Below are 25,703 nucleotides of genomic sequence, written 5' to 3' on the forward strand. Positions count from 1 at the left end.
AGCCTCCAGAAGTTACACTCATTGCGCTGACCAGTTCACAAAAAAACAAGTAGACAGACGAAGACTTGGGAAATTTGCTTCCGTTATTACAGCTGCGGAACCTGTTATATTCTCGGCCCTTGCGGATCTTCATTTGCTCTTCAATGTCTACTTTCGCTTACATTTTTTTATCCTTTTTATTTTAACTTCCACTTGCCATCTTAGCGGTTCGTGGTAATTGAGGGATCATTAACTCTACACAGTTTGTTGCAACATAATGAAGCTATTATGCAAACTGTGTACTCTCGTGACTGTTGCATATGTCGTGATTTTCAATAGCTTGGGCAGTCGGTCACTAAGATTGTTGCAACACGCATGTTTACCAATTTTTGCAAGATGCTGTGAAATCGCTGTAAGGTACAGATCTCCACTTAAGACTTAGACCCTAGGGTGTATGTGATGATATACTCATGAGTCATGAATGCTGTAAAGGTCCATACGAAGACACCCTGTTATTGGAACTTCAGTCAATCCTTCCCCCCTGTTTTGAAATTTTCTTGCTCTCTTCGCTCGCAATAAAGTATTGCTTGGATGCGTGTTTCTATACTATATATGCATTACAAGACAAGCGATATTCTTGATTATGATGAACAATTTTAGGGGTGGTCTTGAGTGATGGCATCCCTGTTTAGGGAGGAGGGGTAGATCAAGTATAGTGTTCAGTATAGCTAAGAAAAAAGTTACTTTCGGTAGACACGCTGTCGTAATTAAATACTTTGTGGGTATTACCATATAGTTTGAGGGCGTGAATGATATGATTTGGGGGGAAAGCATGACATGATTTTAGGGGGATGCGCCATTGGCTTTGGGTGGGATGGGCACCCCTGCCAGGTACTATCTATCATTGAATGCCCTGCCTACAATGTTCCATCCACTGGATTCTCCAGTGTGCCCAACCGGCCACGAATATAAACAAGAACTCTGTGGTAAAAGAAAGTCTGTATATTGCACAAGTGTCATATTAACACGTGCTTGAAAACACACGTTAGCACGAAGTATATGGACGAGGAAAAGCCGGAATAAGATTTCCAGCACTCGACTACACATCCGAGTAACCGAAAGAGGGAAAACATACGAGCTCCATCGGTGCTAAACAGTTACACAATTCTTGCACTTGAAGCTGAAAAAAAAGGTGAGTTGCAAAACTGGGCTGGTAACGATAAAAGAGAAAACTCGTAATTAAACTGGGGGGGAGACGTCTTGCAATCGTAATGTCACCTTGCGGGACATAATATCAAGTCATAAGTGTCACAAAACTACTTTCCTTAAGTTTTAAAGAAGAGTGGGGGGAGAGAGGAAACTAGGATATGGCTCACTTCAAGCACTTGACCACAAAATGGGGAAATTGTCATGTGAAGCGTGCTCATCGAACACGGAAAATCGGATCATGTATGTAGATGTATGTAGACCAGCGAACTGTTTGCGATATTGAATGAGAGAGACTCATTTCAAAGTTTATTTCCAATACCTTGTTTTTTTCTGTAGGTTAATCAGCAGGCGTTAACACGGGATGGACACGGGTTGGCTACAGCTCCCCGTGAAATAGTGTTATTACGCTATCCTACCTACTCTAATAGCCTTAATGAGAAATTTTCGGTATCATTTATATTAGAGGATGAACCACACAACGCAGTGGGATTTGAGAGAGAGAGAAACATATATAAAAGATGAAAGAAGGAAAGAAAAATAAAGATAACAAGGAAGGGGTGGATAATAGTGACGTTTCTGTCATTGTGAAACTCAAATACACTATGAATAATGTTATGGCAAAGTCGTGAAATTAATGCATCGACGTAGATCGGTCGGGCCGCCCTGGAAATTCTCACGGTTAATTTCAAGTTACTAAAATAGAGGAAGCTTGTTATTTTTATTGTTAATAACGGAAGTAAAGTTAAATTAGTTAGTGAACAGAATAACGAAGTGGAAAATGTTTTAAGTCGAAAAAATTGAGTGTGCAATTCAGGTACTACTTCATATTTTCATGTTCTACCATTTAATACAAATAATAAATGATTTCATAATTTTCAAAATTTCAAACAATGAAGAGTCACACAAGAAATGCTATGAAAAAAATTCCTCCCTAACTTTTAAAGCTTTTTCTTGAACGAGGTAGAAGTTAATGACAAAATGAATTGAGTAAAAAGAAATCTCCCTAACGAATAATAAATTTTGAAAAAAAAAGGTACAATTTATTAGTTTATAATAGGTATTATTTTATAGTAATAATCATAAGTATGGTAATAATTATTATAATAAATATTGTTAATGTTTCTAATATACAAGTTTCATCAGTAAACGACCTCACTACCTTACAAAAATTTCTGGAGACGCCCATAGTTTCAAGAAACTATACCTCTTGGGACAAAACTTCCTTTGTACAGTAAAACCTCGTTAATCCGGACCCCGATAAGCCGGACTTCGCTTAATCCGGACAGGCAAAAAAAACAACAACAAAAAACCAGAATGCAAGGTTTTAATTTTGGCTAGAAGTCAACAAGAGAACTTCCCAAAGAAAAGGCAGTCAACCACTGATGAAATTCTGTATCCCGCAGACGTTTTACTGTACTGTATAGTGTATTTAGGTCTATGCCCTTTTGAAATACACCATAATAAACGAGTTTTGTTGCTATAAACAGAGTTTTAATGCACTTTCTACTGTTCTTTTAGGTTATTTAATCCGGACTTTCGTAAAACAGGTCAACTTATCCCCCCCATTAGTCCGGATGAACGAGGTTTTACTGTATTTTTATACTTTTACTTCGTTTTACTCCCTCTCTAGTATTTTTTAGCGTCACATTTCAGTCACTCTTGGCGAATCGTGACTATGAGGATGAGTGATTATGAAATGAAATTATTGGATGGACATTCAGAAAGATAATGGGCCATTGAAAAAGGACCACACGTCCTGAGTAGGACTCGAACTCTGATCTGTGCATGAGCAAAGCTATAACAATTGTCATACACAGACTACAACCAACTTAAACATTTGCAGGCCTCCCCGATGGCGCAGTGGTAGCGTCGTCGCCTTGTAATCAAAGGGTTCCGGGTTCGATTCCCGGTGGAGGTACATAGTGGTTCGGATCCCACTTTAACCTGTAGGTCCAGTCCAGTCCAAATTATCCTTAATGTGCACAAAATGGACTTAAAACACCAACTCAATCAATTAAACATTTGCACTCACCGAACTGGCATGCGCTGATATCCTGAAGGCCTTTGACGGGGCAAGCGTTATCTTCAGGGCAGAAGCAGTCATTCTCCTTATGGTCGTCGCCGTAGGCAAAGACTCCATCGGAAGGCGCATAATAGTTGGCATCTATCCCGTCCTTGGTCGTCTTGTACTGATACTTGAGGGGCAGCACCCTGCAGATGTCTTTGTCGAACACGCGGATGACTTCGCTCTTCGTGACGTCAGGCGGTGGGAAGAAGGAACCTTCGCTCCCCCTGATGTCATTGCAAGGGGCTGACCGCCACTGGGGCAAATGATCCAGGCCGTTCAAACGTGTCATGAGCCCCAAATCTTGCATACCCGTTTCTCCGTTGTAGATGGTTTGCCGGTCTGTTATTGTGCCATTTCTCTGGAAATAGAAAGACATAATATATTGTGGTTACAAATGGTAATACAATTTCCACAAATGACAGTTCTACTATCAGAATCCACATTTTTTTGTTATACATGGAGTGGACAATCATATTTGCAACAGTGGTTGTAACGAATAGGCGTTCCTGACAGTGTAGAGTTACCGTCGTCTCCATGTACGCGAGGAGTCCCAGTTCGATACCCGGTGGAGGCACGTAGTGGTTCGAATCCCACTTTAAACGGCAGATCCAGTCCCGATTAGCCTATTATACACTTTACAGTATATAACTGAATATTAACTTTCAGCTGACAATATTCGTGCTTCTAGCTTTATGTTGAGTTGAGATTCTTAAAAATTAGATACCATGATCAAGGATGAGCTTCTTTATGTAGGATTGTTTCCAACATAATATTGCATTTCACTATAAGGCACATTCTATAATCATTAATATAATAATACCAATGAATTCCTTATTAAGTACAAATCTGATGAATAACTAAATTCTCTGCTCCAATTAATTTTTTTGTATCTCTTAACAAGGAATGAATTCGAGCTGTTCTTCGTGTATGACAGAACCATCTCTAATGTGTGTAAACTTTGTGGATGTGTGTTGTAGATGGCTGTGGATGTGTAGGTGCAGGACACTTGCTTCTGGTGCACATCACACCCTGTCGCCCCCATTTCCTGAAATGCAATACTTGCACAGAAAACTGAGGTGACAAAAGGTTGAGGTACTGGCTGCTAAATAAGCTAAGGGTGCCACAAGTGAGGCAGCTCCCGTTTACGTTTATGAAAACCAATAAGTGCCACCACAAGGGTGCAGAGGTATGGCTTAGAGCATATCTCTACCATCTGCTATCTTCCTCCTCCTCTCGCAACGAAAACAGTCCAGTCAAGATCGAAGCTTCCCCTTGCCTCCTCTACACCCCTGGCCCTCCAGGGTTTCCACACTTCTTCTAAGCTGCTCAGTCGACATTTCGCGCGCTGCGGTCGTAATTGTTGCTAATTGGCAACACTGTAGTGGGTGGCGTGACCTTGACTGTACTGTTTTCGTGGCGAGAGCTTCTAACTAAAAAAAAAAAAAAAAAGTGCCTCGCCTTTTCCTGACGGTAACGCTTAATTAGGCGTTATAAGATATCAAGACAGGTACTAATTGCATTTACAATGTTTGCTGCCAGTCTGTCAGCAATAGCAAGTCGACTAGCGCACAAATAAAGATGAAGGTCCACTAATTTAGTTACTCACCGTAAACAGAAGTCCCATCCGATCCATCGGCCTTTTATGCTTCGGAAAGAATCTTTTAGCAAGGTTTAGTAGCGGGTCGTCATATCCGAAGATAAATTCTTCAGGAGTGACTTTGATAAAAGGTTTCAAACCCATTGTCCGAAGCATGATTGACAGTCCTAGTCGAACGATACGTGGAAGTCCGTTGCTCATCGTACTCAGGGTCTGCAAGGAAAGGAAAAAAATCGTAACTGTAGAATCATATACATGTATATATTTACCCACATATTTATTTTATAGACATGCAGAGGGAGATGTGGAGTTAAAACTAATTGATTCTGGTAAGGGCCATAGTGAAGGGAAAATCCAGTATTTTGCAAGGAAATCTGACTTACGGAATAAAAAAATTGTTTGGAATAATAGAAAAAAGTTTGACGTAAACAAATATGTGTATAACTAGAAGACAAATAAATGAATATTCACCGGACCAGATTTTTAAAAATAATCCTGGGCATTTGCTTAGGGTTACCGAAACATTTAATAAAAATTACGTAATTTAGTAAAAGCTACCAAATTTTTTGTGTTTTTCTCAGACGGAGTGACATCATCGCTTTGTAATCAAAGAGTCCCAGGTTTGATACTCTTTGGAGGCTAATACTGTTACGGATTTCAGTCCAGGTTAGCATGTATGTGCATAAAATGACCTTAAAACGACATTAACCCTACGCCAACAGGGAGTTCCCATTTTTATCCTGAAATGTATGCAACTGTCCTACGCAGTTTCTCAGATGCCACTAACGGATTAAGTTTGTAATAATAATAAAGGAAATCTATGACCTATCGATAAATAACCAGGTGGATATCTGCTTGGTAGGTCTGAATATGTCACGTGCTAAAGTTATTCTCTTTTCCGTAAGGTACAGCCAGGGACAGTTTTGGCTAGTAACACCACCATTGATTTTCAGTGGTGCCGTTACAAGCCAGAAGTGTCCGCTACTGTACAGAAGTCCCGAGCGAGATAAGAGTCTGTGGCACTAAGTCTCATCTTATCTCGGATTTACAGTGATTTTTCTCGTTCTCGGTCTCGTCTCGATAAGGAAGCTTTCAGACCGAAACGACATGCGACGGGGGACACGAGATTTCACACCGAAGCGACAAGGACCCAATCAGTCTAAAGCAAATATTCACTGCGCATGAGCAAACAACGGACCGAGCCGACACGATGCACGGTATTGAGAAAACAGCGCAGTCCGAGCGACACGCAAGCGACAAACAACACATGCAGCTTTTTGTGTTGCTTCAGTTTGAAAGGTTACATTGATTATTGAGGGTTCGTTTCCAAGTGATACGTGTCGCTTCGGTCTGAACGCTCCATAAGGTTAATTTCAAACCGAAGCGACACATGCCGCTTGGAAACGATCCGATCAACAGCAACGTTTGACACCGTAGTGGCATGACAGCCCGCACTACCATGCGTTAGACTGGTGAAATTCTCAAGCGACAAGTGTCACTTCGGTGTGAATACTCCCTAAATCTCCAAGAGTCTGTTTCATTCTCTTCTCGATTTTTAGAAAACGTACTCTGGGTCTCTAATTCTCAAACAAGACATTCCCATACAAGAAAGGTGTACTCAGATGACATAACAGATCCTGCTGCAGTGTGCAGGTATATTCGCCATGTTAATATTACGTATCTAATAAGTTCATCATTTTCAAAGTGCGTCGAACTTTACGTAAGATGCACCAAAACGCTTCCTAGTACCTTTGGCACAAAGCCTAGCATCTCGCCGATTCATACGCGCATGAAACAGCACATTACCTAGAGTTATTGTTCGCAATCAAATAGTAAATTATATAATAAACGCCGTGCTGGAGAGTAGCAGAAGGCCGCTGCACAGATTTCGCGTCGATTATAAACCGTTGTATAACATCACCACGGCTTCGCAAATAGGCACCGTATGGGCAGAAATCCTTTCTAAAGCTGCCCCTACTCAAAAGATTACGAAAGTTCTCTTCGTCCACTTTCCACCGCTCCGTTTTTCCTGCGGAGAATTCTTATGTTTTTTACATCATTCGAGATTTCTCCGATTGGATCGCCGCTATTGCTGCATGTCCTTGGCCTTCATTCCGCCGGCCTCGGGGCAAGAATGGTTCTGTTTTGTCGGTCGTTGCACGGGAAAGATTGTGGGTTGGATGGAAGACCGCCCGCGCACGCCGTGAGAGCCGACTCTGTTGTCCATTGTTTACCTCCTTGTACTCTGAAAGATGAACTGGGTTAGAGCTTCTTTGTGTACGGGCAGTGCCGCCGATGCACATCATTTTGGTTGGGGAGGCAAGAGTGACAAAGTATATTATGCATGTGCCTGCATCAGCGCTTCAAGTGGAAAATGTTAGCTGGGGAGGATGTTTGGTCTAATCTTTGGGTTAGCAGAGGGGATGCTTTGGGGAAAAAAATGTCTACTGGGGGATCCCATCCCCCGCACTCCCCCCTCACTGCGAGCACTGGCCTGTATACACATATATATGACTCTGTGTTCGCCGACCTCTTGGCGGAGTTGTCACAGCTCAATGCACTGCGAAACCAGAGACTCCCGGGTTCGAATCCTAATAAGCCTTAGATGCATCATTGAGTTTGTCCTAACACTTGTTCTTCACGTGGGCTTCCCTGATGGCGTAGTAGTAACGTCGTCGCCTTGTCATCAACGAATCCCAGGTTCGATACCCGGTCGAGGCACTTAATGGTTCAGATCCTACTTTAAACTGTAGGTCCAGTTACAATCAGTCCATGTGTTAATAAAGTGGACTTAACACAAACAAAAAAAAACATCAATTCATAGTAAATAACGGAAATACGAGTTTTGTCAATATATATAACACATACAACACACTAATTAACTTAATCAATCAGCCAAAATATACAATATGTAAACCCTAGAAGGCCGGAACAGGATTCAAGGGACACATTTCAGCACGCAAAGGACCAAACGCATACTTGAAAATTTCAGAACATTTTACTATCTGTTCCTCTGCGTCAACCGAAGACTTACTAAGTTTAAAATTTCGATGAAGAGTGAATGGAAATATGTGCAACAGGCAAGTTTACAGATAGTGCTTGTACCTCGTAAGACAATCGCATAAATGAATGAAGCTGTTGAATACAAATCGCGATAAGGGTAAATATCATCCTACGGCAGCAACATAATTAGTTCCAAAGTAATATTCAGTCTATTCTTCATCTTTGGCATTTCACCAAATCTGCTGTTGGTGCTCAAACGCAGCAATGAGACAATTGCTAAAGTTCACAACATCCTCCGACAAGCTTTTGCTGTTGGGCAAGCTTGGTACCACTTTCTCGTTTTCGGCAGTGTACCATTCGTAAAACCTGATTGCCACCTGCATCATGCGGAAAACATAGGACATTCATAAAATAGATGGGGAACAACGCCACATACCCTGCAATTTTTAACAACTTCTACGTACACCCGACGAACGTGATTTTGCACTTTGTGAAAGCGAAGCTACTACATCAATGAACCCGTCATCTACGATCGTCAGTCGATGCAGTTGCTCCAATTCTTGGATGATTTCCATATTCTTATGATGGATTTCCGGGTAACCTACAAGCAGATTTCTTTTTTTCCTTCTTTCCACCGCTGCCCCTTCCTTCCCGAAAGTTTTCCCGCAGCAGGAAGTAAATGGTGCACTTGGTAATAGCCTCCTGGAGACGTTGACTAAGCCTGCGTTGTCAGATTTCCCCCCTTCGAAAGACAATTCTGGTTTTTCAGGTTCTACTCTAGGGAACAAACACATCGTATATCCGAGCCTTCCATCGTAATAGCTATCCAGTCAAGGCAACACATGTGCTGAAGGACGCCTGAAAGGTGTTTGTCAAAGACAGGGCATAAACATTTGAATATTTGTCAGCGAATATAGCGCCTTTTAGTCCTGTCCTCATACATTGCCGAAACTCCATCCTGATTGTCCATTCTTTCTTCAGCAGCACCATTTCCAGACTGAAATGTTTCGTTAAGGTCATGGGTCTGTAATTTGCCTGTTCATCTACCCTTTACGGATTTCACTCTTTCAACTTGTCACTGGTCCCGTCTAATTCACTGCACTTTTTGACACTAGGTGTAGTGCAGGTGTATCCCCGTGTCAGGTTGGTTGGTTGATTTGGTGTTTTAAGTCAACTTCATGCACAGCAAGGTTAATCGGGACTGGACCTACAGTTGAAAGTAGGATCCAAAACACTATGTGCCTATACCGGGTATCGAACCCGAGATCCCTTGATTAAAAGGCGACGACGCTACCACTGCGCCATCGGGGAGGCTCAGGTTGGTGCAAACTGACGTTCAACCAAGTAGACGAATAGCGGTGTTCAACTTCCGAAGATTAAACAAATGCCTGTCTGCTGCCTTAAACGTTGATTTGATTAGTGAGGTACCATGTGGACATACACCACACATTACACCGCTCCAGATCGTAGTGCAAACGGAGCAGACACCAAATACACCACTCGACACCAAATCAACGAAGTAGACGACTCAGTGATGCACCGTGGAATCTACTCTACGAGCCAGTGGAGAGAGCCAAAACGTGCAGCGAACTAGAAGGGGCTAAAAGCAATTAGAACAGTTTCTTTTGCGCACGTCATCTCCTAGCCTCGCCTGATGTACCTCCGGGATGTAAGGGTTAGATCTGCCCTCATGATTGTGTTCCCGGTTGGCGAAAGCGCATTCAAACAACCGCGGAGGAATTTGCGGGTGCGAAATAATGTAGAAATTTTTAGTGGTCAATATCCATACTCGGCAGACTTGTTCCGGCAGTCATGGTGCAACAGTAGAAAAAAATATCCAGAAAGAGGGAGTGAATAAGACCAGTCACCGAGAATAAAAATGGGACATCTGTCAGGCTTTATGTGTGTTGCCTAACACTACGGCGATAAGTGAATTTTAATAGCACATTTTCAATTGTAACCACCACCTCCGCCGTAGAGTTAGGCAACACATATAACGCCTTGCAGGGAAAGCGAATATTTCTTGACTTTCAATAGAATCGTTACAAGCTGACAGTGTCCGTGACTGTACACGTGCGTCGGGTGGGCACAACATAACTTTAGTAGTTTGGGCTTAAATAACACTAACTTCATCCACTTTTATGTTAAACTGGCCCTTTCGACTTAACAATATTTAGCCGAATGCATAATATGATTAATTTTGCATTTAGTTGGCCTGTCCTTGCACCAATTAACAACCCAGTTCTTATTTTCTTTCTTTAATACGTAAGGGACATTTGATGATGCAAATTTTGGTCTCTGCAGTAGTAAGTTCTTCTAATTTCAATTTAACTTATCAGGATTATTTACTGTGATATGAAGTCAATAATGCAAACTATTCAACAGTCCACACTTCTGAATGATGTCGTACATCTCGATTTTTGCGTTGAAGCTACGTAATTGGAAAATTACAAAGTTGCCAATAGTGAAAACGGAAAATATGATATCTTGATCTTCAATAACATCTGTCCATCGTTCCACAAAACGCTCCTCTACACCAAACAATCATTCTTTTAAAGTCTGGATTAACTGAAAGTGCCTCCCCGAAGGGGCAGTGGTAGCGTCGTCGCCTTGTAATCAAGGGATCCCGAGTACGATACCCGGTGGAGGCACATAGTGGTTCGGATCCCACTTTCAACTGTAGGTCCAGTCCCGATTAACCTTGCTGTGCATAAAGTGGACTTAAAACACCAAATCAACTGAAAGTGCATTAAAACTCCGTATATAGCAACAAAACACGCCTATTATTGTGTATTTAAAGTGCATAGGCCTATATACACTATACAGTACAGTAAAATGTAAAGCAATGCTGTACATACAATACAGTACGTACGAGGAAAGCGATTGTTGACTTCTAGCCACATCTAAAAACCTTGCATTCTGCATTTTTATTTTGTCTTTTGCCTGTCCGGATTAAGCGAAGTCCTGCTTATTGGGGTACGGATTAACGAGGTTTTACTGTATAAAGTACTCGTATATACATATTTATGTGCACTCTGTCGAAGGCATTCATTATTTCTTCCCTCTTCTGTTGTGGGAGTTAAGGACCTAACGGTAAACAGAAAGCATCAAAGCATTTGCATCGTTCACTGCAACAACGTAACGATGACTCACTCGTACTTGTATTATGCAATGTTATTCCTTTCACTGGTTCAGGTTTTTGATGCCAACCTTCTTCTATGATGGGTCATCGTTTCGCCTGGAAGACTAACGCACCTTCCGCATTCTTGGTCTATATTTTAAACGTACCAATATTTTTGCATTGTGCACCTTGCTTTGGAAATGTATCGACAAAAACTATAAGTAGAATCGAGCTTTGTTGGTAGCCGGAGCTGTGACGACATATACTGACTAATTTGGAATCTTTTACATCTAGGAACTACATAGTCATTTTCTATTATCCACTCACACACGTGCTTCCATACAGGTCTAATACTTCGAGGAGAATACAATCTGAAGTTCATTTTTGTAGACAATGAAGAATATACGTGCGTGTCCGAGTAATTTATATTTTCCCATGTAGATGAACTTTCACTCTTGTAAGCAGATCATGATCATTGTACAGTCACGGACACTTCTGGGTTGTAACAACCCCATTGTCATTCAATGACATCATTGCAACACAGAAGTGTTCGTAACTGTACAAGTCGGTTATTTATTTGAAAAATAAACTTGCTGAACATCAAAACTGATTTCTATGATGTATTTTCGTGCTCTATTCATTGGTTCACCTCTCAGCTTATACAGGGTGACCTGTAATTAGATGTATTCCCTGAAAGGGGTTAAAGTAGAGGGAATTTTCAATAAATTTGACCATATGATACCACGTCCGAAAATTAGTCGTTTTCGAGATAATCGAATTTCTCTTCTCGGAAGAAGAGCTCAGGGAGAGGATCTTAGCAGCTGGTCAACACGTCAAGGACACCATCACATCACGAGTTACGAGACCAAATGTCCGTAAAAATCTGCGTGCCTGCATTCGTAACGGAGGTGCCCACTTTGAGCAAGACGTGTAATGTTATTTAATTGTATCGTTCATTGATTCCATTCACATGAAGATGAATGAAGTATTATTTCTTGTACACAAATGTGAATGTTAGCAACATTTGTACCTTGTTGGATAGCTGATGACACAAGGAAGTAATTTAAGTAATTTGTACGCTTCGTGCTATACTATTTTTGTTGCCAAGTAAACTAAGATTGGATTTTTTTATCACCACTTGTAAGTTTAGAATCACCCGTTACTTACATGTGATTGTTATTTGGGACAAACTTTTTTTTTTCAACGAACCACTTATTTGTTAGCTATCAGAAAACGCTGAAATATGTGCCATACAATGAGCTGTTTCTTTCTCAATTCGCATTTTTATGTGCAAAATTGTTAATTATAAAAAACAATAGAAATTCGATTATCTCGAAAACTACTAATTTTCGGACGGAGTATCATATGGTCAAATTTATTGCAAATTGCCTCTACTTTAACCCCTTTCAGAGAATACATCTAATTACAGGTCACCCTGTATAATTAATTTGTTCTATTCATCACACAATTCAAAACACATTATGTTGCAGGAATGAGAAATACAATTTACCTCTAGGTTCTTTGCAACGTTATTCCAGCTCACCTGCTTCTTTTATTTCTTCACGGGACTAGTTCTTGTCAGCTTCTCTTATTTCCGACAACCGACTCGTGTTCTTATTCCTGCTTCCGTGACTTGCTTCTATATTTTCGCGGACTTAAAGACCCTTGTAAGCTTTCCATTGATTTCTTGTTTTATCCTTCTTATTTTTCCTTCTTGTTAAAACGGTTTCACTTTACTTATTTCTCAGGAGTTTATGTCCACAATTATTATTATTTTCTGTATTTAACTTATATGTATTCTATTTGTATTCAAGTGGGTACTTATATGTTTAAAAAATGTTATGAACCCTAATTAGCGATACTTGTCTCTGTCCTCCAATGATGTTGTTATAGTATTTCTATCGTTTGGTCTCGGGGGTTTGCTTGTTTGTTTGATTTGCTGTTTTAAGTCCACTTTATACACAGTAAGGCTAATCGGGACTGGACTTACAGTTTAAAGTTGTATCCATATCACTATGTGCCTCCGCCTTTGGCTCGGTGGTGGACGAAATATTTTCAGCGACTATAATTCGGTTTCATGTCTACTAAGTTTCCCGCTTGACCTCGGTCTCCTATTTGCTACATTCTTCAGCCTATTTCTATCTTTCATTCTTCCTCTCTTCCCCACTTATTTCTTTCCTTCAGTCTTCTATTTCTCAACCTATTCCAATTATTCATTCTTCCTCTCTTTCTCCACCTATTTCTTTCCTTCATTTTCCTCTTTCTCCACCTATTTCTTTTCATCATTTTTCCTCTCTTTCCCTACCTATTTCTCTCCTCCATTCTTCCTCACTTTCCCCAGCTATTCCTTTCATTCTTCTCTTTCTCCACCAATTTCTCTCGTTCATTCTTCTCTTTCTCCACCTATTTTTTCATTCATTCTTCCCTCTTTCATCACCTCTTTCTTTCTTTCATTGTTTCCAGCTTCTCCAACATCTTCTCTATTTCATTCTTTCTCCTCTTCTATCTCTATCAATTTCTGTCTGTCTTTCTGTCTGTCTGTCTGTCTGTCTCTCTCTCTCTCTGCTCTCTTTCCGTGCCTGTGTGATCCTTGCTTTGTTTAAATGCTCCTGAAATGGGGGGGGGGGCAGAAAAGTAGAAAAAGATACATAAGTGTAAGAACACCCGTTTAACACAAATATGGATGGAGAAGCACGAATGGAACTTCTTGATACACGATATAGGAAAGGGGAGAAAATTTTTACCATATGTTATGGTAGGGTACCGAAATGGCGAACATTTTCAAATGCGCCATCTTTGATTCAACTTAATTTTCTTAAATGCAAAGGCGGCCATGTGATGTCAAAATGGGCTAGAATATTACGACAATACGACGGTGCTACTAATTTCAACGCAGCATTAACCATTATGCTGTTGGAACCCCAACTTTTTTATTTGTTACATGCGGCTTGATTAACGATGATGCTAACGAAAGAGATCGTTCTGATCGTGCCGTGTTATTGGAAAGGATTTAACAAATGTCACTTAAGATTTCCAAATATATTAATACATTTCGAGAAATTGGTTACGTCCATCTATCAAACCACATGTAACGAAAACACTTGCAGTTAAAACAGCATAGTGGTGAAAGTTGCGTTTAAATTAAGCAGACCGTCGTGTTTCGTCAAATTCTAGCCCAGTTTGATATACCACGTGACCACCTTTCATTTTAAAAGAAAATAATTTGACTCCAAGAAGGCGGAATTGACAATGGCCGCAGTGTTGATAACATATTATTAAGAAAGTTTTCCATCTATCCTCGAATATCATATACTTTGATTGTTGATGTTTGATTTGTGTCTTTCATGCGTATTTGTTTTAAAAGTGTGTCTGTACACTTATGGACCAACCTATATTTAAAGATAAGCTAGAATCTTTGACCTTTATACATCAGGATGTAACCCATTTCGGACATATCCTGAAAATAAAGCCCTAAGTTGTTCAATGCCATCACAAGAAAGGGCACAATTGCTGTTATAACACACACTTCAGTACCTAACGGCAAATCACGAATAGGAAACAGTATCATAATATATGCATTTTTTTGACTGACGAATAAAAAAAAACAGCTAATTGGACAACAAGGAAGATGTAGTTTGCAAGCGCTTTCTCCCAATATCCAAAAGCAAATAGTTGTCCACATTTAACAGCCTCAAGCCATCGCGACGAAGTCACATTCTGTCACATTTTCAAATCTTCCTTGTGTTCTCTTGCCTTTTTCTTACATTGCAATGTTGCACGTAGCTTTGACCTTTTTCCATTGAAATTCCTAGAGCAAGTGTTCGTATTTCCTCATACATCTAACAGTCTAATTAGTGCCAAGGTTGCATAAGCTGTCTGCCGGTGAACTCCAGTCACGGTTTCCAGAGGTTTATGGAACATCTGGAGAAGGAGGACATGGCAAATGAAGGGGAGCTATCATTGAGAGAACGCAGCAGTAAAAACCGCCATAAGTTTACATAACTCGGTGCAGATGAAAAGAACATGTTTCTTGTCGACAAATCTATTTTCTTTGGGGGGATTGAGGATACTGGTACTGCAGAAGCGCACGCGACCGTGCAATTGCAACCAGTTGTAATGCATGTGGAATTAGTAACAATAAAATTCCCATTCAATCTTCAACCCGGAGGATAGCCAAGTCGTAAATCAATCATTGCAGAGGTCCTTGGGATTGTCCACGTATTGGCGACATACGTGTTTGCCACTTGATATCAAATTACCAACTACACTGAAATAATGAAATCAGAATCTGCTACAAAACCCCACCACTTTGCATTAGCACACATACACCATGGATTTTTTTACAGCTTTGCATCTGTCACCACTGACAATGACCTGCTGCAATTAAACTAAACAATTACCGCCCATTGTTCATCACGGAGGAGTGTAATTATAGACGTAGAATCAAGGTCTTATGTGTTCATGTAAGTGAAGATTGCAGAAAGTAGAACCGTCTCGTGAACATATAATTAGCGACTGCGTAATGATCTACTTAGGATTTTTTAATGGTAAGTTAACAAGCCCTTTCTGGGCGAAGGTCACCCAGATTTTTTCAACACATCTTCAGATGGCTTGTGATTTTAGGGGAAGCAAGGATTAAGTGCTTCGAATCGGAGACGAAAAGTCTCCGATTCCTGGAATCTCCTATGGCAAAAAGCTAGGCTTCGTTGCATGCTAAATATAGAAGATTCATGCTTTTTTGCAATTCGCCACTTCAATTGGGTGGGAAGACTTCCGTGGTTTTGGATGGATTGCTACTAATTCGGAATGCGGCATTCGAGCAAGAAAGAAGATCTTTTCGAGCTTGGTTGGTTGGTTGGTTGATTTGGTGTTTTAAGTCCACTTTATGCACAGTAATGCTAATCGAGACTGGACCTACAGTTTAAAGTGAAATCCGAAGGACTATGTGTCTCCACCGGGTATCGAACCCGGGACCCCTTGATTACAAGGCGACGACTCTACCACTGCACCATCGGGAGGCCCTTTTTAATGGAAGAGAAAGAAACAGGTGCAAGTGCAATAGACATACAGAGTACAGTAACTGACATACAAACAATATTTCTAACTAAAATCATTCAAATAAAGCTGACCTCCTTGCTACATCCTTTACCTGTCGTAATAATATAAACATATGAAGACTTATATGCAAGGAACATATATGGAACACATTTAAGACTCCATACATTTATTTTATTACAATTAAGGATAATTGATTGTGTGTGCTTTATTTGTAAGAAAAAATCCTGCAGAATAAAACCATAAGAGTAACTTACAGTTACTTTCCAATTAGCAGTAACTGGAACTGAGTAACTTCATAAAACGAATAACTGCAACCCGCAACTCAGTTACTTCAAAAAAAACTTTCCCAACACTGAAATTAATGAACACTTACCAGCAAAGGGATGTTTGGCACTACAAGTTCTTCGTCTACGTTATCGATTGACATCTCTGGCATAAAATGCAGAATCTTCTTGTGTTGAAATGTTAGGGTACCATTGTCATGGAAGGCAACGTTCACTTTCTCCATGTCCTCTCTGCAAATGTAAAAAAAGGGGAGCAAAATTAGTATCAGAAATAGAAAATAAAATATTTCCTGTCACAGAAATATTATGTTAATCAAGAATGTTTACCAGTTCTGAATTGGTAGTTAATTATATCGATACAAATTTATTCCGTTAATTACAAAAGTTACCATGTTGTTAGGAATGGAGATGGACTATCTCTCACAACTTCAAGACTGTATCTCGACACTTCACCGTCCGTCCGCCGACCTCCATCGGCAACATTTGTGTTTTTTTTCAAAAGATACAAAACAAACAGTTTTTTGTTTGTTTTAAACATGTTTTAAACAAGAACTGAAAAAAACATGTTTAAACAAATGAAACGTTTAAACATAATGCCAAGACGACTTGTTTTGTAAGAATAATGATTAATAAGGAATCTATTTATCATCCAAGGATGGAATGTGTCCCTATTATTAAGTAAACGCTTGACTAACTTCTTTAAAATAGACATTTATGTTAAGTCTTAAATCTCGCATGTAGGCTGTTCGAGAAGCTTCAACTAATTCACAGTTGCCAGGGCCCACTGAGTCCACGTGGTAGCTACTCCATTTTTTATTTTTTTTTCAATACGTCATTTTATAATGAATGTAACTAAATATTGACATTAACAGCAATGTTTACATTTTGCAGAGTGTTAAGTGAGGAACAAAACTGTTTCATCCATGTAGTAAAAAAACATTGCCATGTGTTTTAAACGTGACCCATGGGTATTCATCGCGATATGTTTCTCTGTTAATTCAATATATATTTTCATTTTCAGCCACTAAACAGATGTCTATGCACAATAAACAGGATGACACGCATTGAATGAAAAGGCATACTAACAAAACACGCAAAAAAACACAAACTATCAAACATCAAGTATCAAAATGTGTTTTTAACGAGTCTGAAAAAACATGTTTGAAACACTTCAAACGTTTCAAACATTTGTGAAAAGAACAAAGCCATGCGTTTTAAACGTTTAAAACAAGTTGTTTCAAACACTTTTGCTTTAAACATGCCAACCCTTCCTCCGTGGCGGGGTGGTTAGCATATAGAAAGTACGCTTAATAAGGTTTTGACCTTAGCTTCCTTGACTTCTGAACACCTTCTTTGACTACTAATGTGTGCAGGGGTGCCCACAGAGAGGGTTTCATGTGGGTGATCGCGGCGATAGGGTTGAAATGATACACCACCTCTTATGCCTTTAGAATCGGTTTGGTTGGGGGGAGCGTGCTGTTCGTATTAATAAAAGGTTAGTCGAGCAGACAAACTGTGAAGAATAAGGTTCAGTACACTAACAATGGCAGTGAGCATGAGCAGTTTTGTACGTTTTATGTTAGCAAACATGAAAGTGAGTCTAAAGTACCTACGTATATTGCTTAAATATGAATGTATTATATTGTTTTTATTCGGTAATATCAGTCTACCACCGTATCACCGAAATACGTAATAAACAATAGGAGAAACATATAAATGCTCATTGCGGTGCCTTTACACACTCACACGCCGTGTATGTGTATGTATGTATGTATATAATATATACGCAGTTGCCGAGAGGTGTCAACTGTCGTCATTTCACATTGCTATCGAGATTGCTTAGATTACAAAGCTAACCGTCTATGAACAAATGGATTGCGGCGGTTTTAAGAGTTCACTGGAATTTTTTTCACTGTTAGTCTTTTAAATTACATATTTACTTTTCTAGAATGAAGTATGTGTAATTTGTATAGACAAGCGTAAAAGAGGACTTCTTAAAATCCTCGATGTTAGGATAAATATGATTATATACTCGGTGCACAACCCTACAAGTAATTCTACCGGCGACCATACTTATGGGCCCCATGAAGTGTAATATCCAATGATGTATATAAGGGTAGATAGCTAACTACGTCTCTCCGCAACGGTCGAGGGGTGAAGTCACGCATGCGAGCAGCCATGAACGTCAGGAAGAGCGGAACCCTTCATTATAGCAGTTATGCTTACGAATGTTAATTTCAAGTATTTTTTACAGTTTTTATGTTGGAAAGAATGTTGTAACGATGAAAAATGAATTCGTAACACACTGTGAGTTACTTCTATGCAATAAAATTCATTCACTGCTATTAAATTAATGAAAAGTCAGGAAATAATACTTCGCGTACCATGTAAAGTGTCTATTTTTCTTACAGAAAGTAATCAGAAAGATTATAATTAGCAGGCTAAACGAACCACTGCCTTAATTCAATATAAACAAGGACGTATTTAAGGTCGTCCATTTTGTCCGGACCCACTGAAAGACTTAGCAAGTACTAAAAATAATGAAAATGTGCTTGTTGTTTATTTATTTCCATCGAACTTACTGGAAGGGAAGGTTTATATTGCATTGCAATCATACGGCTTTGTATGGCAGTGCCAAAGAAGATTTATACACTATACTATTTATAATAATATGCATAAGATATTATTCACGAACTTTACTTTCCGTTAATTGGATCTAACATAGTTTTTTACTTTTAAATAAATATTCCATTCTTTTTTTTTTGTTCCTTACCAGAAAAACTGTTTTAACATAAATTTTCTCGATCTTAACTAAGCGCAAGCTAGATAATGAATACAACCTGTTATATCTCTATTCTTAAATCTATTATTTTTATCTATTCATGTAATTGTAACAATACAATATTAATTTATTTACACATAACTATGAATAAATCTATAAATTATTATTAACGTATAATTTTAAACATTCTTCTTTTTATTTGGTTCCTCAGCCTCTGAAATATATTTCTGGTTACGTGCCTGAACATAAAATATTCTATTCAGTTCACTTAATTTATTAGTAAATAATAATAGAAATGTTTGTAATGTTAACAGGTTTTGTACATCTGAAATTCTTTGAAATCGCACAAAACCCATGTTAATTGGACATTTTCCAAAGAAAATAAACTCCCTTGCCTTTTTAAAAGAAGTTTTAACGGACAATTTCAAGGGGTTTTCAAACTGCGCAGCAGTTATGAAAAATATTGCGACATTTATTCCTCTTAAAAAATTAATAATTACCTTTGCATTTTGTTTGACAAGTTAACCGACTAATCCAGGGACTATCAAACTGCATAGCAGTTATTTAGTTATTTACAAAAAAAAATTGTCGCTATCAAAAAATGCGAAGCCATCAATTTAAAAGAAATACTTGTCTTCCTTGCCTTTTTCTATAAGGAGTTTTCAAACTGTGTTCATTCAGGCTACACAAAAAAAACTTCGATCTGAAGTGTAGTGTGTTGGGAAATATTAATACCTCCATAACATATACGTGGTTTGTCCCCAGAAGCCGTAACTTTATATAAATATTTGGTGGAGGGTGAAGATTGACAATATTTTTTTACGCATAATGTATATACTTATTGAGGAATTGAGGGGGCAGAAAGCCAGCGCCTATTCTTGTACCACAAATAATATAAAAGTATACAAATATGTAGAGCGAAACACGAACTGGCTTCCTTCACGCATTCTCACATTTATAGTAACATGTACATAAAATAGTTACGTATTTCACAGTAGAAATGTAGGTCCATAATTAATAAGCAAATGTCTATGAAAGGAAACATCTGACCCTGTCTTTCCCAGGGTTATGCAGTTATATGCACTGCAAGAAATAACCATAATAACGGCTACCGCCCATACAGCCAACAGAGACCTCCTGTGTGGCTTCACTCGTCGGCGGCGAGTCCGCTATCTACCCATATATATATCATTGGTAATATCCTTGAAGGTGGGTCCCGGACAGGAAAAGTTTGAGAACCACAGGCTTAGAACATTCGTGAGTTCCAAGTAGACGCCCGCCATATTGGTGGTCGCCATATTGAACTCGAACTCAATTTTTTTAAAATGAAAAGGGGAGTGATGTGGTGTATATATGATACATTTGTTACAATCCTGCAGTCGTAACTTTTTCTGATTAAATATAGTTTGAAGAAGCCTTCACCTCTGTATTTCTCGTCAAATTCTAGCCTCATTTTATTCTAATTTGACTGCCACACTGGCAACCCGAGGTGAGTGTCTAACATCGGAATTTTTCCGGCTTTGTCCCCGCATAAAGTGGCTCTAAGGCCCACCCAGCCTTAAATCAAATGGTACCCGGGGGGATAAACGCGGCCGCAGCGTGGTGCTGATCACATCACCTCCAAGATGGCCGGCATCGAAAATATGTGTGGCCCTACCCCCACATACCATAAATGTGCCTCTATGGCACGGTGCTATGTGCACAGGGAACTTTTTCTTTACCTTTACCTGTATATATTGTATTGTTTTCTGTACCCCTGAGTAACTGAGGTTGTTTTTTTACATACGCATATACAAACCCTGTACTATGTCAATGGCTGAGGGCCCCCTAAGTACTTACTTGTCTCCGCCCCCCCCCCCCCTGCACTGCAACTTGTAGATCCGGCACTGGCTCATCGATTTAATGCATGTGAACCATTCTACTGAAACTAAGTCAGAATTGCTAGCTCAGTGTTTCTTTGCTGAAGAGATTTGTTCGATTTTATTTAATTTTTGTTATTTACTGTCGCTTTTCTTCCACGTTTGGCTAATCTCGACAATGAGGATGAGTCATTATATGATGAAATTGATGAAGGGAACCACACTCGCAAAGAGCACCCATGCCCAGGCCAGGATTCGAATCTGGGACCCCGGGCGTCTTAGTGCGCTGGGATAACCACTCCGACGTCGGCGTGAAGAGATTTGCAAATTATCTAATCTCTGTATGTACATTACTTTATTGACTTGGACATTCACCTTACGGAGAAAGCATATAAGTTACCTGCCATTATTTATGAGCTAATTCAAAACTTTCACGATTCGTCCATCTTTGAGAAACCTATGTAATTGATTATGGTAAGAAGGATGACTTTCACCTTCGCCTAACCTTACACGAAAACTAATGTGTACACTTGTTTCTGGTGGCGGAACATTCAATTATAGGCTCCTTGAAGCTTTCATGTTTTCAAGTTCATTCATGAAGCAATGAAACAGATTCTTTTTACCCGCTGATGCTCAGTGTTTGTTTATACAAGTGTTTACTTTGATCTCAACGCTTTAAGATCCATGTGCGTGTTTCCAGAAGTGGTTTGGTGAAAGTAATTTGGACGGAGACCTTTGCCTCCTATCCCTGACACCAATTAAGAAACCCGTGAGCTTTCCTTAGCACGATAGGTTAGAATCTTCGAATATAATCTAAAAAAAAAAATGGAAACTGAGGATCTGTAGACGACCTCCAAATGAGTCCAAAGTGCTGCCATCCGCCATGATGTGCGTGTTTACACTCTCCGATCTTATATACCTCAGGTTGATGTCCAGAAGGGTTACTATACCCTGTCCCAGGTAACTGTAGACCAGGGCATAGCGGCAGAGGAGGAAAATCGAGTGGTGAAAGCGCAGCGTTGTCAACCCTACGATCCTGATCGTAAGTGTACGGAAATTCAATGGCATGTCCGGACGTACGGTCCAGACTTTAGTCCATACGCTAAATGTACGGCTTGTCACAATTTGCACTTGCTAATTTATCCCTAATATTTCCCGAAGAAATTCTAAAACCAAGCGAACGTAATTGGAGACAAAAATACGGTCTGTTTGCCATGTGCGTACGGTATTATAGTTTTCAAAAGTTTGCAACGCTGACAGATCGAAGCAGCGAAAGCGGGTAACTCCAGTCGTCCATTACACAATCCCGTTTCTCTCACTGTTCATTGGTGGAGCCGTCTCGCGTCACTACTTGCGCAGAAACTTGTTCTCGTTCACCTGGTCTACAGTTAGCTATACAGGGTTTAGGATCTAATTCTTCTAGTACAAGCGCACCGCTCACGAGAAGATCCCCAAACAAGGGGAGCGGGTGTGAAGGAAAGGACCGGTCCATTTTCATATTTTAGGGGTAGCAGAAAGCCTTCCGCTGCGGCTGTTCAAAGTGCATGGAAGTTGACTTGCGTCAATCACGCAGAGCGTGTGTCAGCAGCAACAGTTTGCTGCTTTCTTTCAGGGGCCAGAATACTTTTGTATTGCTTATCCTGTGCATTATTTACACTGTATTTCAAAGAATTTTAATAAGAATATACTGCAACGACTTTAGGGTTACCAGATAACAAACTTTAAAAAAGAAGGCATTTTTAGATTGCAAAATGTTAACTTTAGACGAAGACACACGTTTTGTGCTTACTGGTGTTTTGGTGGGCTTATAGATCACACACCCCTGTAAAATAATTTTACACCGTTTCCGTATAACTAATAATAGGCCTCATTGTAGGCAAATGCCTTAATATTCTAATATTTATTCACTATGCTCCTAATATTATACGGTTGTGAAGCTTGGTCTCTTACTTTAAAAGAGCAACATAAATTGACATTCTGCCTCGGATCTTTTTTCTTCCAGGCCTAAAGTCGGGAAACCGTTTTTGTAAGACGTCACTAAAAACACATTTGCATTTTGGCATGGTTCAGATCGCTGATCGACAGAACTTCACTTCTCCACTGCCATGTAACAACAAGAGTACGGCAGTTAAAAAATACTGTTTATTTCTGAATTCTGCCATGAAACTCAAATCAAAGTAAGCCGCGGCGAACTGCATATTCTTACCTATTCTCAGAAACTTGCTGATCACGAGAAGCCGCGGTAGATGTCACAAATGGTTTGAAATCAAAACCTCACGCGGCGCGGCGGTGACAACAGAAGCGACTCAAAGATCCAACAATTTTTCTTTGTTGCAAGAAAAGTTTATTTTCTTTGCGCTTGGAACTGAGAGTGTTGTATTTCTTTACTTTGAAATTGAAAACTGAAACAATATTAACAATTGTTTACAAATAACATTTTGTTACTAATCTTGAAGTTAAGCAGCTGTCTATACCCCAAAAAATAGGATATTTCCAAATTTTCCTAAAAACGCGCCCGGACCATTTTTAGTACTCACTCAGGGTGCACACCCCCGACCTTAATAGTGGAGTAGCCTGCTGGTACGTCACTTCACTTCCGTCAGGGATCTTCTCCTGAGCGGTCAGCTGTACTCCTCTCTCTTTTTAAGTACATCTTAAAGATGACACTTTAAATGTTGAATTCATAATGTTCCCGCTTCATGCTTTCCGTAGCTACATTCAATGGCTCGAGAAGTTTTTATTTGTAATTTGAAGGAATTAATTAAAATCAATCAAGAATCAATCATAACTGGGAGTTTGCTCAACAATTTTCATTAACTGATATTTTTGTGTATTTGTCAACAAGCTTAAACATAATCGAACTGATACTCTTTATGATTGTGCCATAATTTATTTAGTTGTGTTTAATTTCAAGGCTATGTATTAATTAATGTACACAGTTTTTAGAAAAATTAGAAAGAAAGTATTCCATACCAAAGTGTCTTGAATCTAAATTTTAAAAGCAATGCTATAAATTTATCCTATCTTGTGAGTGAACAATCTAAAATTGAAGACTAAAATTGGTAAACGCTGTAAGTGCCACAAGAATTCAAACACCGGTTTCCACGTTAAACTGTGAAATGTGCCATGCTTGATAATGTGGTAAACGTGAAAAGTGGCTGCTAGCACTCTAAGTTGTTCAAAGAGCGTGTAAAAAGGCACTAGTGTGAACGTTCATACTGGCTGATGTGCTGAACGATGCGATTTCCCAACACTTTCGCTTTTGGCACTTACAACGTTTACCACTTTTAGTCCTCAATTGTCATTTGCATAAAAATTCAAGTATTATACATAATTAAGGTAGAAGGTATTGTACATATTGTTCGTTTATTTTAACTTTTTGATTTGCTTTTGTTTTCTATTGGGTCCCACCCGTGACACCAAAAATCATTTTTTCCTTTAACTGTTACATTTCTCCCTCAACTCCACTAGAATATTCAAAAGTCAATTAATTACCTTCTATCTTTGTCTTAAATAATTTATTTTTTTATCATTTTACAACTCACAGAAATTTTAAAAAAATAATTATTAAGTAAAGAGTCAGTGTTTCGTCTGACCCACCCGTGACATAGAATTTTCCACTTGTAGCTACAAATCTGGGGAACTATTTAAAGGGTAGTTGTGTTTAATCAACAGTGTTAAGTTTCCAATTCATTGCACAGAAACTGCAAGAAAAATATCGCTTAAGTATCAGTAGAATAGCTACTTTAGTATCAAAAATATAGTGCACGTGTCTCACCCGTAACAATGGAATGTGCCAAAGGTATTATTGCATCCCTTGCATCGACTTTTAAGGGATGAATTTCCGTGCAAAGTTTTACGAAGGTTAAGAACCACTGCATGGTTATTAGAACTTTATAATTTGTATTCATGTCCAGATATTATTAGAATGATTAAATCAAGAAGACTTAGGTGGGCAGGCCATGTGGCACGAATGGGAGAGCAAAGAGGAGTTTACAGGATTCTTGTTGGGAAACCTGATGGTAAGAGACCTGTACGAAGGCCAAGACGAAGATGGAGGGATTACGTTGAGATGGACCTAAGGGAAATCGGTAGGGATGGAAAAGAGTATATAGATCTTGCTCAGGATAGGGACAGATGGAAGACCTGTGTTGCTGCAGCCATGAACCTTCGGGTTTAAGAAGGCTAGAGAGTTAGTTAGTTAGTTAGTTAGAGAACCACTGCTCTAGAGGCCACAAGAGGTAGGTTTAAAAGGCAATCTCCATGGGAGGGAGAGGAAATAAATGGAATGATAATATGGTGTAAGAGATAGGAGTAATTAACCATGCTACTTCTAACTGGAACCAGGGGCTCCCCGATGGCGCAGTGGTAACATCGGCGCCTTGTTATTAAGTGTCTCACTTGTAACACGCGCTGCATTGCCAAATATTCTAGCGAATGTCCCTTGCACTGCGAAGCCTCCAAGGGTAATCTGCTTGACCTATCGCAGCAAGTTGCGAGAGATAGCGGGCGCGGGGGGGGGGGTAATGTTACAACATCCAGTTTTCAGAAGAGAGATACACACCACGTGCTGAATGGCTTCTATCATAGAAATCACGTACTGTAAACTTTCACTTTTTAACTCCGCACTTACACATGTGTTTTGAGACGAAAAAGCGACCGCACCTTACAGCGAGGAGGGGAGAGGATCAAATTTCATAATTTAATTTGCTTCTTCAACCTTCACCTATCATTAACCGGCCC

The 25,703-nt window shown here is 39.5% G+C and overlaps 1 protein-coding gene across 1 annotated transcript in view; it reads right to left on the reverse strand.

Moving 5' to 3' along the window:
- dsb (scavenger receptor class B member debris buster) overlaps positions 1-25,703 on the reverse strand; it is a 124,544-nt gene that overhangs the window by 10,471 nt on the left and 88,370 nt on the right. Inside the window, exons 4-6 of the mRNA XM_083120927.1 lie at positions 16,409-16,550; positions 4,863-5,066; positions 3,221-3,614 (exon numbers count right to left, since the gene is read on the reverse strand). Coding sequence (XP_082977053.1) covers positions 3,221-3,614; positions 4,863-5,066; positions 16,409-16,550 — 740 coding nt within the window. The remainder of the gene's footprint in view (positions 1-3,220; positions 3,615-4,862; positions 5,067-16,408; positions 16,551-25,703) is intronic.

Source organism: Lepisma saccharinum, chromosome 4 (assembly GCF_977018435.1).
Source record: "Lepisma saccharinum chromosome 4, izLepSacc3.1, whole genome shotgun sequence".
Taxonomy (NCBI): Eukaryota; Metazoa; Arthropoda; class Insecta; order Zygentoma; family Lepismatidae; genus Lepisma; species Lepisma saccharinum.